Here is a 14,901-nt window from a genome sequence, read left to right as displayed (position 1 = left end):
TGATTCTTTTCTTAATTGTATTTTTATGGTCTCATGCCCTTTTATAATTAGATAGTGAGAATGTCAGGATATCATGTCCATCCATCCATGGTTTTTTTATTCCCTTTATTCCTTAGAGAAATTTTTGTTGTTGTTTGTTTTGTTGTTTTTGTTTTGTTTTGGTTTGGTTTTTTGGTTTGTTTGTATTTATCTTTAGAATAGAAGGGCTGAAATTCAGTACTGTTTGACTCTATTAGATTTATTATATGCAGTCTGTATTTTTACGTTGGTTTAATTTTAAAGATTCCAAATAAAGCACTGTTTAATTTATTCAATCAGATAAGCAACTATTAAGCAACTGCTATATTCAAGGGACCACATTAGGCACTAGAAGTCAAGAAAATTATTTATTGGCTGTTTCATATAGTTGTATTACATTAAAAAATGTCTATATCAATCATTTAGTCATATTTCAAAGTCATCAAAGTCAATAGACAGAGAGAGAAATGGGTGTATATGTCCTCTAGTCTCATCATTCAGTGAAGAAATGTCAACTTGTTAAAGTGCAACTACACTGTTTTAATATCAAAGAACATTCAGCTTTCAACTCTTTATAATTACACATTTTGCTATCACTTAAAGAATCCCATTCTTGTTTCAAAATATTTTGCTTTGGATTCTTAGCTCGGGGTCACAAGCCAGTGTTAAAATACCTCTATATATTCTTTTTCATTGGAATGTTATTCCACATATTGCTATTGAAAGGGGAGCAAAGATGAGTAGACTTTTTGTTGACGTACCAGTAATGGCCTGTCATATATGGTTGTTCACACACACATACACACATACACACCCTGGCCCAAAGCAGACACTATATATGGAGGTACAGTTTCTATTTGAAACACTTTCAAATGAATGGGTTTCAATAGAATGGGTACTCTAATTTTGCTCTATAAGTGTATCTAGTGTTGACTTTAGCTTCATATTAGCTGCTATGGCTTGACTTAGAATCATCTTTCTGATTATCTCTTTTTCATCCTAAAATAAATTGATGAAAAAATGGAATGTCTTGGAAATTTGACCAATGTTCAAGGTGATAATTCCTTTTCTAAACAACATCTGTTTATGGTAAATTCACAGGTTAGCATTCTTCATTGAAATTTATTAACAGCTTAGAGTGTATTACCTTAATAAGATTCTAAGTATAAATCCTCCTTTAAACCAATTGTTTTCATAGAGAATAAGTGATTATTGTGAAAGTTTTTGTCTAAATTTAATTCTAATTACATGAAGGAATTCATTTAGCTCTTGATATTTCTCTTTTACGATCCCCCTGAGATTTGAGGCAATTAGCTGCATTCTGATTGTGATGACTTTAACTTATCTATCAAACTATGGGATACATCAACTTACAGACAACAAACTAACACAAACAACAAAGAAATTTTTTTTAAAAATGCTCCACTAAGCTTTTGCTTTTACCAATTTGGAAGCATTATAATAGTAACATCTTACATGTTTTACATTGCACTTTTGTATAGCAAGCACTCTTACATCTCACTTGATCTTACTCTTTTCCAGGTAAAAAGTTGAAGCTTAGGCTTCATGGTTGTATGGCTAATAAGTAACTGAGTGACTACTAGAACCCAGGTTTCCTAACTCCCAATTCTGTGTTCTTTCACTGAAGAACATGTGCATTTACACATACATGAAAGATAGCTTAACACTACAGATTCATAGCCATGGAATTTTATATTTGGAAGTATATAATTTTATGGAATAGATTGTGACACATCAAAGATGGTACAGGTTGTTGAAGACAGAGTTCAAGTGGGACAACAGAGCTCTTGAATTCCAATATTGTACCATTATTCTTAAAACATTATAGCACATGTATTTTTTTAAATTTTATATTAAATGTTTACCTGGGTTTATGTCTAAAGTAATATATTTTCATATAAACTGGTATTGTTAGTAATCAAATTTCTTCATGAATGCAACTACTAACAGTTATAATGGAACCAAAAATAAATAGAGGCAAAGTAGTTTGGAGAGAGGCAGAATGGTAAGACATTTTGAAAAACTATTAATTAGTCTTTCCATTTCCTACTCTCTAGTCTGTCATTAATCTATGTGAAACAGGTTTCTTTACAACATTGCACTGGTGGCTACTAAGGGGATAGCAGTAGATATTTTTGTTTTCAAAGTAGTTTCAAAAGCCTCATTAAACTTAGAAATAAGTGTGTTAAAGAGCATTTATTACAAAGATGATACTACTTTCTGAGAGGTACTCAGGTGAAGTTCAAACTTCCAGCCCCATTCTGTCTATTAAAAATTTGTAAGGTAAGTCAAACCATCAAAAATGCATTGAATTGCCAAATCTTAGCAACATTTTTGCAAGGATTATGGTAGTATTTCTGGGAAAGGTAGCCTTTTCTTTAAGCCAACAGAGAATATAACATGAATAAAATTAATCTTCCTCATTTAGATGAAAAAATATTTCACTTGCAAAGTAATATAACCAAATATGTTTTTTAACTGTATCTTAACATTTTGTATAGCTTCAGCTCCTGAGAGATAACCGATCAGAACGAGGACACAAAAAAAACTGTTCTGTGAAAACTGCAAGCAGGTGAGAAAGTTTAAAATCATGTTTTCATTTTTTCAATAAGCTATTTGCTATTGTCTCCCAAAGATAAAGTAGAGGTATTATAATTTGAAGTTTGTGTTGACTTTAAAAAACATTATGCTATGAAATGTTTATTAGATTGCATATAGAAGATTACTACTAAGAAAGAAAAAAGTATGTTTATTGCTTTTAATATAGAAATAAATAAAGAACAGATTTTAATAAGAAAATTTCTATCTCATAGATAAGCAAAAGTAGTTTAGATCATGTCAGTATAATTATTTCCTTTGAAATGATTTATAAATTCAATGAAGTGGAACTAATCTTACTCTCAAACTTATGTGGCATTGAGATGTATGTTTTATTTGTAAGAGGATTAATATGAGTATTCATTTTGCAAATGATTTTCATTATTAGCAAGAGTGAGCAAACAGTAATGAAGACATAATCCCTTTTAAAAATAGAGTAATTTTTGATTCTTGCATATTACATCTTGTTGAGGATGGGTACATTTCTTTTTTTCTATATTCAAAATTGATTTCACCTTCCAGTTTGTAACACAGTATGTCTATTCTCAGATTTTTAATATGATATTTTTCAAAACCAATTTTTATTTAAATCAAGAAGGTGAAAATATCAGGACTTGACAAAGAAGTAGTTGAGACAAAAACTACCTCCCTGAAATTAGTGGTGACTTGGTTCCTGTTGTGGAAGCTGCTTGTACACTGGATCTTTTGAGGCAAATATTTGGGATCTTTTTTGCTCAGAGGTGACTAGAGTGTCTAAGAGCTTAACTCTATACAATAATGACATGATAGTACATTAGAAGCAAGTGAAAGAGACTATGCTTCTCTGAGGAGAGGAAAAAGGGATTACACAGAAAGCTAGACAAAAAAAGAAAAAAAAAGAAGTTGCCATCTTCCAATTCCTTACTTGGTCAGAGCAACTATGGTTAGATTCTTAGGGCCATTTCTGACTGACATGTATAAGACATCCACAATCCATGTAAACATTTACATAAACTACCATTGTGTTGGCTCGTACAACAAGAGTTTTGGTTTAGTCTGGCAGCCATACAACAGCTTTTCTTAGCCTAAAAACACTTTCCTCCAAGGAGAGTTTCAATAAGTGTTTTTCAAAAAGGTGGTGTTTCCATCACTCTTAATGGACACTCAATCTCCTCCATGATAGAGAGATTTATATTAGATCTTCATCTGTGATTCAAGTAGAGTTGGAAAAAATAAAACTCCATCCCAGATGGTTTGTTTAGTGAAGAAAGCAAGTCCGTGCCTTCCCCAAAAGGTCACGGGACTAGACACTCATGGAACAAAAAAGCTTTCCAATAAGCTAGGATAGCATGAAAGCACCTAATAATTGTAACAGCTGCTAACACTGATACATCTTTTAAGAAAAACTAAGTTGCTAAGGTTTAGGGAATCATACCATCCTGTCATATACCAAAGCCATGGAATTCTGGAAAACAAAACAAATCTACAAGCCAATTGAAAGTGTAGTGGGCAGATATGGCCCCTCTCTTGTCAGTCAAAGGAGTCAAGTATATCATTAGGCAAGAGATAAATTGGATGCAATACCAGGCTGTTCTGCAAATAATAGCTATGGCAGCACAGCAAAAATGACTTTCTGGTTATAATATACTATAGTATACTATATATGATATATCTATAGCATACTATATAGTATACTATACTATGCTATACACCAGAGTTTTCAGGTACACCTATAGTAGTGATCATCTCTGTTTCATTATCTTCAAATATTGATATAAAGGATAGTAACATGAGAGGGTGTATATCTGAATACAAAGAAGTGACCATATACACAGTCATAAAGTCATCATTCCTTTTTATTCTTTGGGTGTTTTATGATTTCATTTTTAGAAATTAATAATTATTATAAATAGTTTTTATTATTGTTCAGTCATTTTTAGTCATGTTCACCTCTTTGTGATCCCATTTGGGTTTTCTTGGCTGAAATAGTTTGCTGTTTCATTATCTAGATCATTTTAGGAGATGGAGGCAAACAGGCTTAAGTGACTTGCCTGGGATCGCACACTATTAAGTGTCTGCCCTCAGATTTGACTTTAGGAAGATGAGTTTTCCTGACTTCGGCTTAGCACTTTATGCAGTGAACCACGTAATTCTCTCGTTATAAATAGTGATTCAGTAAAAACAGATACAACAAAAATTGGAAATAACCACAAAATCACAAACCCCAATATTACTTTATAATCTCAGCTATTTAAAAATGTTATTTATGATGAACTATTAAGAGTAATAACTTCTATGATCTCCAAACTAATAATTTATTCACTGTGACAATTATTAATCTCTTGTCTTTATAAGATGTGTATGCTTCTCTTTTTCTGCTTTCTTCGCAATGCATTTTTAAAATTTGAATCTATATTTGTTTATATTTCTTACGGCTTTTCAAAGGCATAATATTACATTGACTACCTTATGCCAAACTTCATTCCAACTATCTTCCTAGTTTCCACACTTCCTTCCTACTGCTTTCCACTATTATTTCTGAAAAGATGACATGAATCAGTTGACCTATGATCCACTCTTTATAATTCATTATTACTTCCTAAACCAAAATGCCCCTACTCAGTACTCCTTTATATGAAGTCTTCCCCCTAAACTCCTTAAGGAAAGGAACTATTGGACTTCTTGTATTTGGATCTCTAATGCTTAGTATATAGTCTACTAACATATATTTTATCTTTTGATTTATTAATTTTGTACTTCATATTTGTTATTATATTTCCCTGGGAGTTCTTTTTTTATCAACACTCTTGGATTTTCTAGGTTATATATCTTGTTATCTGCAAGGAAAGACTTTAAACTTTTCATTATTAAAGATAATTCTTTCACTGTCTTATATTATATTATACCATAATTAGAATTTTAAAAATTATGTCAAATAGAATGCACTGAAAGTGAACAATCTTCTTTTGTATTGTTTTTAGTGGCAATGTTTCTACTGTTTATTATCATATATAATATTGAATCAGGTTCAAAAAGCACTTGTTTTATCCTATGAAAAAGGAAAAAACTATATCCCTTTTTTTAATGTTCATCATGAATACTTGTATTTTATTCAAGACAACACAGACATGATTGAGCTTGAGAAGTGAGTCTGCTATAAATGCAGTACCATATTTGTCTTTAATCTCTCTTTAAAAGTTCACCTCTTACATTAAAATCCCAGCAGTGACTTTTAGTAGATTTTTACATACTCATTTTTCTACTGAAGCATTAATTACTTAACTCTTCAGGACTTCACTGTACTTTATACTGAATGGATTTTTTTCAAGTGTAGGCTTTTCTCCATGAATTGTTTGAAGTCTTGTGCTTCAGTCATTTCTGACTCTTCTGTCACCTCTTTTGGGGTTTTCTTGGCAAAGATATTTACAAATGAGAGACTGAGGCAAACAGGGTTAAGTGACTTGCCCAGATTCACTTTACTTAGTAACTGTCTGAGGCCAAATTTGAACTCATGAAAAGAAGTCTTCCCTACTTAAAACCTAGCACTGTCTCACGGTGCCACTTAGCTGCCCTTTGAATTCTTATTTATTTATAGAGTTGTTTTTTTTTTTTTTAATCTAACCAGAATGGTTAGATTTATTTTTAAAAATTATAAGATTATGATCTATATTTTAAAAGTGTGTGTGTGTGTGTGTGTGTGTGTGTGTGTGTGTGTGTGTGTGTGTGTATCCTTTCTGTAATATGGCTTTCCTTTCAAACCCAGCCCATAGGGAAAATGGTTGCCCTTCTAGCTTGCTCTCCTATCCCTTGAATACCACTCACTATTTCAATTATGAGTATCTTCCTGAAAATGTTTCTCTTTTTCAAATAAGCTTTTTTCTCCCTTCAATGTATTCCTCTAAACTTAAGCCAGTTTTCACTAGCAAAATCCAAACTGAATTTATAGACCTCTTCATTATCTAAGTTTCCTCCCAACTTAAATAAATCTAGCAGATTTGATATCTAGTGTTAATGAATCAGCATTTTCATATGCACATTATTTTGTTCAAAGTTAAGTCCTCCATGTTCTTTTTTTGTTAGTTATTTAGTAGCATTTTATAGTGAAAAAAATAGTTAAATTTATTCTCAGAAAAGATGTTGATTTGAAATTCAGTTCTGAACCTAGCTGTGGCATGCTAGGCAAATTGCTTAAACTCTTAGATCTAGAATTTCTTCATCTATAAAATGGATTGTGATTGTGCTACGTAGCTTATAGGGTTTCTCTGAGTAAAATATTTTGGAAAAGAAAACTTAAAATGTTATTCTATAAGTATAAGCTATTAACATATATTGTGTGTAATTAATAATTTTTTATACAATTAGTATAAAAATTATCAAAAAGGTTTTGCCACATCTTTTTTTAAAATTCAAGTCAACAAACATTTATTGAGCATCTATGTGCAAGGTGTCATTATAGACAATTAAAATATAAATAAGTTAGATATGATCTCTGCCTACAAATAGTTTATTAGTTATTAGAAAAAAAGTGAAATTTACACAATCACATATAAATGGGCAAAGAAAAGCCATAAGAAATAATAAGCCACGTACCCTCAGAGTCCAAAGGATCAGGAGGAATCACTTCTGATAGTAATATTTTAAAAAGGCTACATGAAGGAAGGTCTTGAAAGAGTACCAAAAATATTCTTTGAGTTTGTGTAGTGTCCATTTCCAAATGTCAGCCTTTATATTTTACTACCATTTAACTGAATTAAAGTTTGCAAAATAAAATCGTACTCACCAACACCTAACCTTTAGAGCTGTGATTTTGCTTCCCTTTGTTCTTTGTACTGCTTTTTTGGGTTCAGATTTTTTTGTAGTTGGACAGGCCTCTGACATTTTATCAAATGATTAAAGTCAGGTAAAATCATTTTTATTCCAGATATTGACAAGTTGTTTTTTTTTTTTAAGATAATTAAGCATCTATTAGGAATCTTTGCGTTCTAAATGCAAATAATGTTTTGTAAGTATCATACTTTGACACTGTTCTTTAAAACTGTGATTATCCAGCTAGATATAACCAGATGACATGATAGATCCCGAATATTGTTTTGTTCTGATTTCTGGTTTGATCTGTTAATAGTTTGGGTAGATAGAATAAACAAGTTATTTTTCAGTTATTATTTTTATTGCTGCCTTAGATTGTCAACTAAGTATTTAAAAGAGTCTCTTCAAATGAAAAAATGCCACAAATCTTGTTAAATCTATAAGAGATTCAAAACAAACTCCATTATTGCCTTACATACACACACACACACACACACACAAACACACACACACACACACACACACACATATATCACTTCAGTTTTCTTACATCAGGATAGAAAGAAAATTCCTATTTACATTAGAACAGGGCTCATTCATTTTCATCCAATGATGCAGATCATTGTATTTTGTTACACAGATGTGACAAATAGAATTACAGCTGCTCTTTATTTGATCTTCTAAAGAGACAAAGATGTGCAAGGATTGTGCCTGCTCCCTTTTTCCCACAGTGTCATCTGTTATTTGGGAAAGACTTCTAATTTGTAGCAGATACAAAACTATTTGTTGCATTGCAGGTTTGCCAAAAATAAATGAAACCATTAATTACTACATTTTTGAGCAGCTGTTAATAAATTGGAATAGGAAAACTGTACATTAAACTACTGGTTAATTACATGCACTTTATTTGTTTAATGTGGCTTTTCACAGAAATTATAGTATCAACAAAACAAAGTGATATAAGAATGAAAATCATATATATTTCTGTCTTTGTAATTTCAGAATTCTATAACAAATTCTCTCATGATCAAAACATAATTATATATATTCAAAAGCCAAAATTTAGGTGGAAATTCTTTTTGTTTTTCTAACATAATAGCTTTTTCATATCTGATTTGTAAAACTCTGAAGTGTTGCTTTTTTTCACATTCACTAAGATTTTTATTGTTTCCTAATTCTAAAAGACTTTCATTAGAATTAAAGTTAGGAGTACTTTTTTTCATTCTACTGTTGTGTATATGTAAGAACTGTTAGAAAATATTTGAATAGGGGCAGCTAGATGGCACACTAGATAGAGCACTAGCTCTGAAGTCAAGAGGACCTGAGTTCAAATATGGCCTTAGACACTTAGTACTTCCTTGCTGTGTGACCCTGAGCAAGTCACTTAACTCAGCTGACTCAGCAAAAACACAAACAAACAAAAGAAAATATTTTTATATTTTCTTTACTTCATTTTTATTGGATATAGTTCTAATTTAAAATATTTTAAGATTTTTAGATAAATTTCTAAGATATTTAGTATTTAGAAGTAGCATTTAGGAAACCATTTTAAGTGATTTAGCTAATCTATTTCACTTTACAAGACCAAAATTTTATATCAAAAAGTAGCACAATTCACAAATTACTAATTTCTTTCCTCCTGTCCTTTTGGCATCATGAAATTCTAACTTTGCCTGCCAAGATTTTTAAACTAATGATTAGAGAATGTTACTTTAATTCATGATTATACTAAATAAAATTAGTATGAGCCAATTAGATTTTTGAAAGGTTGGTATTCAATTATATCAGACAATCCCAAAGAACAAATTTGTCATTTAGAAAATAAGTTATCTGAATCTGGCATTTTTTTAAATGAGAAGAGGGAACTAATCCCTAGGTAAAGTATACATGTATGCCCAGTGCCTGAAATTCAGTATATGAACAACTAGATAATTTAGGATACTAAATGAATACATAGCCTTTTACCACTAGAGCTCCAGTTAAATTTAGCTATGGTCAATAATAATTAAAAGTACTTTCCATCTGAAGGCTGCTCTGTAACCTGTAGTCAAAATGTTTGTGGACCTAAATCCATTTACTTTAGGACAGGTGTCTGTTTCACCATTGACATATTTCAAATTGATTCACTGATTAAATGGGCACGGACACTGAACTTAACCTTTCAGTCCCATAGATGATTCTTTTTTTAGGAAATGATTAAGATGCATCTACAGAATGATAAAAGAGCAGCTTGTGGGACTATTGCATGTTGATAATATAGATTTATATCATTTAAATTGAACTTTACACATTTGCATATGTACAAAATTTCTGTAATAAAAAAGTTAAGCATCTTAATTTTGCAATATATTAATATCAATATTAACATATGAGGTCAAAAGAATATTGAATACTAGCTGTTGCTTGATAGATTTTTCCATAATATTCATAAACACTCACTTCTTTAATTTACTACATCAAAAACACTTTCCAGTACAGAAGTGTTTATCAAAGTGCCCCTATATGCAACACAGGGTTCTTTTTTTTTTTCCAGAACTTTTTAGCTAGTTCCATTAGCTCTTTAGATGAGTACAGTATAGAAACCCAAATTACATCAACTTATTAATTATATCTTCATTTGTTTCATGTATGTTCATGATGAAGAGAGTCAGCTTAACATCTTAAAATCTAAAAATTTAAGATACTAAAAAATGCTTTAAATTCCTATGTAAATAGGAATATAGGATAAGATTTAGATCTTCAACATTGAGCTGCTATTGATTGTTGTTAATTTTCTTTTTTTTTCTGTTACACAATTGATAACAGATACTGGTATCATTAATAGAATAGCCAGTCTGTGTTCTTAAAAACAAATAAATGCATATATCACAATCAATGTTTTACTACTACATTTTTCTTATAGTAACAAGTATTTTCTCTCTCATTCCTTAGTGACTTGTTTGCATACCAAGATATTGGCAAGGATTTGCCTTTGTTTATTTCATATACTTTTGATCAATTCCAACTCATGCCCAATTATATTACACTAAATTAACATAATTCAACAGATGTTGATATTTAAATGTTTTCTGGCATTCAAATCTTGGACAGCTGTCTTAGAGCTTGGGGAAAAGGCAAACATTTAGAGTTAAATGCTGAACATATGCTTAAATTACTAATTAGAAACAAGGAAAAAAAAAACAATGCATTATCCTTTCAGCGGACAATAAAGCTCAGATACATATTTTTCTAAACTCTTTTCACACCAAGTTATAGTCAAGGAGTATTTTAAGACTGGGGTGGGAGAGGAGTTGTGCTTGTTAATGGAGAATTAAATTTAATTTCAAAATGGATTACCTAGAGATGTTCATTGTGGATGTTTACTTCAAGTGAATCATTTTTATATTTCCTTATTACCTAGCACAATAGCCTATTCAATAAATGCCATAAGAATTTACTTGCTGTTTGGATTAAGCTACATCCTGACTAAGGGAAGTTTCATCTGGAACTATTCTTAGGGCCCACCATTACCACTCTGAAAGTCTCAGGATTAAATTGAAGCCCTATATCAAGTCTTCCCAAGCATCCTTTACTGATAGAACTGCTTTATTCTATCTAATAGTCAAAAAGAGTAAAATAGGCTGCAGTGGCTGTTGCTGCTGTATTGGGCAGCCAGAAGTTAGGGAGATGAATGATGAATTGAGGTGGTAGAAAAAGGAGGAAGAACAAAGACAAAAAGGAGGAAGAAAAAAGAGAAAAGAAAAAAGTCCAAAGGGCTGAGGAAGGAGGAATAGGGAAACATTTAGCTTCATGGCAATTCATCTCCCCATTTTGCAGAGAGGCAACCAAGGTCACAAGCCCAAGGTCAGGTGTTAAGGTTGAAGCAGACAGACTATCTAGGAAGAATAACCCCACCAAAAACAGAATGTCCCACTAACCTGGGCCTGTGGGAGTGGGTTCTCCCATTTTGCCCTATGTAATGAGGTCTCCTTGGGGACAACAATTTCATTAAGTCAGTTGAAAGAGAAGGGCTTCAATTTAATGTGGGCAAGACTGATTTGAGGATTTTTTTTTTAAAGATCCCTGGTTGCTTTAATGTACATTTTTTTCTCTGCTGTATCAAATATTTTGAAAGGGGTAAAAGAACTCCAAATTAATTTTAACTCCAAATAAAAAAATCCTTGCCAAAAATATCTGGCCAGGGAAACCAGATCTTGGGGAAAGAGAACTAGTTTTGGAGATGAGACCTGTATTCAAGTGCTGCCTCTATTACTTTGGGTGCCCCTTCTTCTCTCCAGCCTGCTTTCTCATCTGGCAATAAAAAACTTGGACTAGATGCTGCAAGGGGCCTTCCAACTCTGCAATATATCCCTGGGTGGAAAGGTGGAGAGCTATGGGTTTGTCCTGTTTTTAAAGGATAGATGGTATTTAGGATAAAAGATTGCTAACAAGAAATTAGTTTGGGATGAAAGTATGACTCTTTAGGGAATGGGAGAATGGAGTGAGAGTCGAACCTTCGCTATTGTCAGGTTTAGAGAATAGGAAATTAAGAAATTACACCTCAACTTGGCAAAAAATTCAGTGAAATTTCACTGGGACAAAACAATCCTGTCTTCTAAACTTTTAACTAATTAATCTCAGCCATACTTTTTTTTTTTTCTTCACATTAAAGATTTCTCAGCAATGTAATTTTCTCAAGCCTGGAGATCACCCTTAAGTAGTCCCTGGCCTAGGAGATGACAGAACCCTGTTGAATGACCTATTTTCTGAAAATATCCTACATGTACAGTTTGAAAGCTTTTTCCATGGGATGTGACAATAAAACATCTGTATCAAGCTCTTACCTGCAATGACACATTGTACTTATTAGTGCTTCTCTATCTCATCCTTCTGCAGAGGTACAAGTTAGGTACAAGTTTTCTTTGAGGTTCTGGGTAAAAAGCAATATGAATGACAAATTAGAAGAGCAAAGGACAATTTACTTTTCAGGTCTTTGGAGATGGGAGAAATTTATGACCAAGGAAGAACTAGAGAACATTATAAAAGGAAACTTTGTACATTAAATTTAAAAGTTTTACACATACAAAACAATTATTTTTAGACAAATAGAAACAAGATTAAAAGGGAAATAAAAAGCTGAGAAAAAATCTTTACAGCCACTGTTTCTGATAAAGATCTAATTTCTAAAATATACAAATGTGTCAAATTTATAAGAATACAAGTCATTCCCCAACAGATGAATGATCAAAGAATTATAAACAGACAATTTTTAGATAATGAAATTAAGGCCACTTATAGTTATATGAAAAAATGCTCTAAATCACTATTGATTAGAGAAATGCTAATTAAAACAGTTTTGTGGTACCACCTCACACTTCACACCTCATATCTCTCAGATTGGCTAAGATGACAGGAAAAAATAATGTTGAAAAAATTCATGTTGGAGGAGATGTGGAAAAACTGGAATACTAATGCATTGTTTGTGGAATTGTGAAATGATGCAAACATTCTGGAGAGCAATTTGGAACTCTGCCCAAAATGCTATCAAATTATGAATATCCTTTGACCCAGCAGTGCCATTACTGGGTCTGTATCTCAAGGAAATTATAAAGGAGGGAAAAGGACCTACATGTGCAAAAATGTTTGTAGTGGCTCTTTGGTAGTAGCAAAGAATTGAAAAATGAGTAGATGCCCATCAATTGGGAAATGGTTAAACAACTTGCGGTATATGAAGGTAATGGAACATTACTGTTTTATTTTTTTTTAAATGATGAACAAGCCGATTTTAGAAAGGCTTGAAAAGATTTACATGAATTGATGCTGAGCAAAATAAGCAAAACCAGGAATACATTGTACACAACAACAGCAAAAATATGCAATGATAAACTATGAAAGACTTAGTTCTTTTCAGTGATTCAGATATCCAAAGCAATTCCGATAGACTTTGGACATAAAATGCCATCTGCTTCCAGAAAAAAAAAAAACTAAGGAGATTGAATGTAAATCAATATATGCTGTGTTCATTTCTTTTTTCTTTTTTTTTTTTTTTTAATCTCTTCCATGATTTTTCCCTTTTGCTCTGATTTTTGTCTCCCAATATGATTCATAAAGCCTAGATGAGAATGGGGCTAAGAATCAGAATAGTTGCTTAATTTTGGCTCTTTATAATCTTGAAAAAACTGCTTGACTTCTCTGTGGTTTACATTTTTCATTCCCACTGAGGACAGAACTAGATGGAGCTTAGTGGCCTCTTAGGGACCAAATAACAAATGAAGTATTTAAAGCAAATTCATTAATTTGACTGCATAACTTTTAGCAATTCATTTAGCAATCATCTGTTATGTGTCTACGCTGTTCAAAATGTTTATCTAAACAAATACTTCTTTAAAAATAAATATCTTTACTGTAACACATTTAACATGTATGGGATTGGCTGTCATCTAGGGGAGAGAATAGAGGGAGGGAGGGGAAAATTTGGAAAAGTGAATACAAGGGATAATGTTATAAAAAAAAAATTGCCCATGCATATGTACTGTCAAAAAAAATTATAATTATTTAAAAAATAAAGAATAAAAAAAAATAAATATTTTTTTAATAAATAAATATCTTAACGCTAAAGGAAAAATGATCAAAGTATTTGAAAACAAATATTGAACATTACTCATAGCCAAACCTTCAAAAACATGCCACCCACCTCTACCCGTATAAAAAAATAAAAGCAAAAATACAAAAAGAATAAAGTATTTATTAATGAAGAAAATAAATGCCATCCATACTTCTCTGTCAGAATCATTACTCCCAATTGAGCATAAGATAGTATATAATAGGTTTGGCCAAAAAACAAAATGTAAAAATGAATCCGTTTTATAAAAGTATTAGAATGAATAAATATGTAAATAACAAGCATGTAACAAATAATTTACCCTCCATGAATAATATATTACAATAGTTCAACAAACATGAGACATAATAATTTATCAGAGACATTCAACTATTTTATAGATAATAAAAACTACTTGGCCAATTCATGTAGTACAAGGAGACAGTATAACCCAGTCAAAAGACCTAGGCTGTAATCCTGACATCGCAACTAACTGTATGAGCTAAACCTTTCTTGAGCTTTATTTCTAAATTGAAGGAGATGTAAGTGTCTTCTAAAGCATAGGAGTCAAACAGGAAGCCAATATGATACACTGCCCCAAGGCTTCCTAAGTATTACAGAACCAGATTAAAATGTAATTGGGAAACGTTTTAAGAAAATAAATAAAATAAGTGGTGGGGCGGAGCCAAGATGGTGGAGAAAGCACACAGGACTTCCTAAGCTTCTCTCATGTCCTCATGACCAATCTTTGAATTCAGCCTCAAAAATAGCTCTTGACTGGTGAAATTCACGAAGATTAAAGGTACAGATTTACCAGCCAAAGATAATGTGGAGGACTGCCAGAGCAGGTTTGTCCTGAATCAGGGATGGGAACAGAACACCACAGGCAGAGAGATAAG

At 31.8% G+C, this 14,901-nt stretch overlaps 1 protein-coding gene across 3 annotated transcripts in view; it reads left to right on the top strand.

The window, feature by feature from the left end:
* GPATCH2 (G-patch domain containing 2) overlaps positions 1-14,901 on the top strand; it is a 459,123-nt gene that overhangs the window by 371,278 nt on the left and 72,944 nt on the right. For all 3 annotated transcript variants that reach the window (XM_074309180.1, XM_074309179.1, XM_074309182.1), the window contains one exon: positions 2,541-2,611. In XM_074309180.1, coding sequence (XP_074165281.1) covers positions 2,541-2,611 — 71 coding nt within the window. The remainder of the gene's footprint in view (positions 1-2,540; positions 2,612-14,901) is intronic.

This window comes from Sminthopsis crassicaudata, chromosome 4, assembly GCF_048593235.1.
Source record: "Sminthopsis crassicaudata isolate SCR6 chromosome 4, ASM4859323v1, whole genome shotgun sequence".
In the NCBI taxonomy this organism is placed as follows: Eukaryota; Metazoa; Chordata; class Mammalia; order Dasyuromorphia; family Dasyuridae; genus Sminthopsis; species Sminthopsis crassicaudata.
Note: the sequence above shows the minus strand (reverse complement) of the source record. Positions and strands in the feature narration are given on the sequence as shown.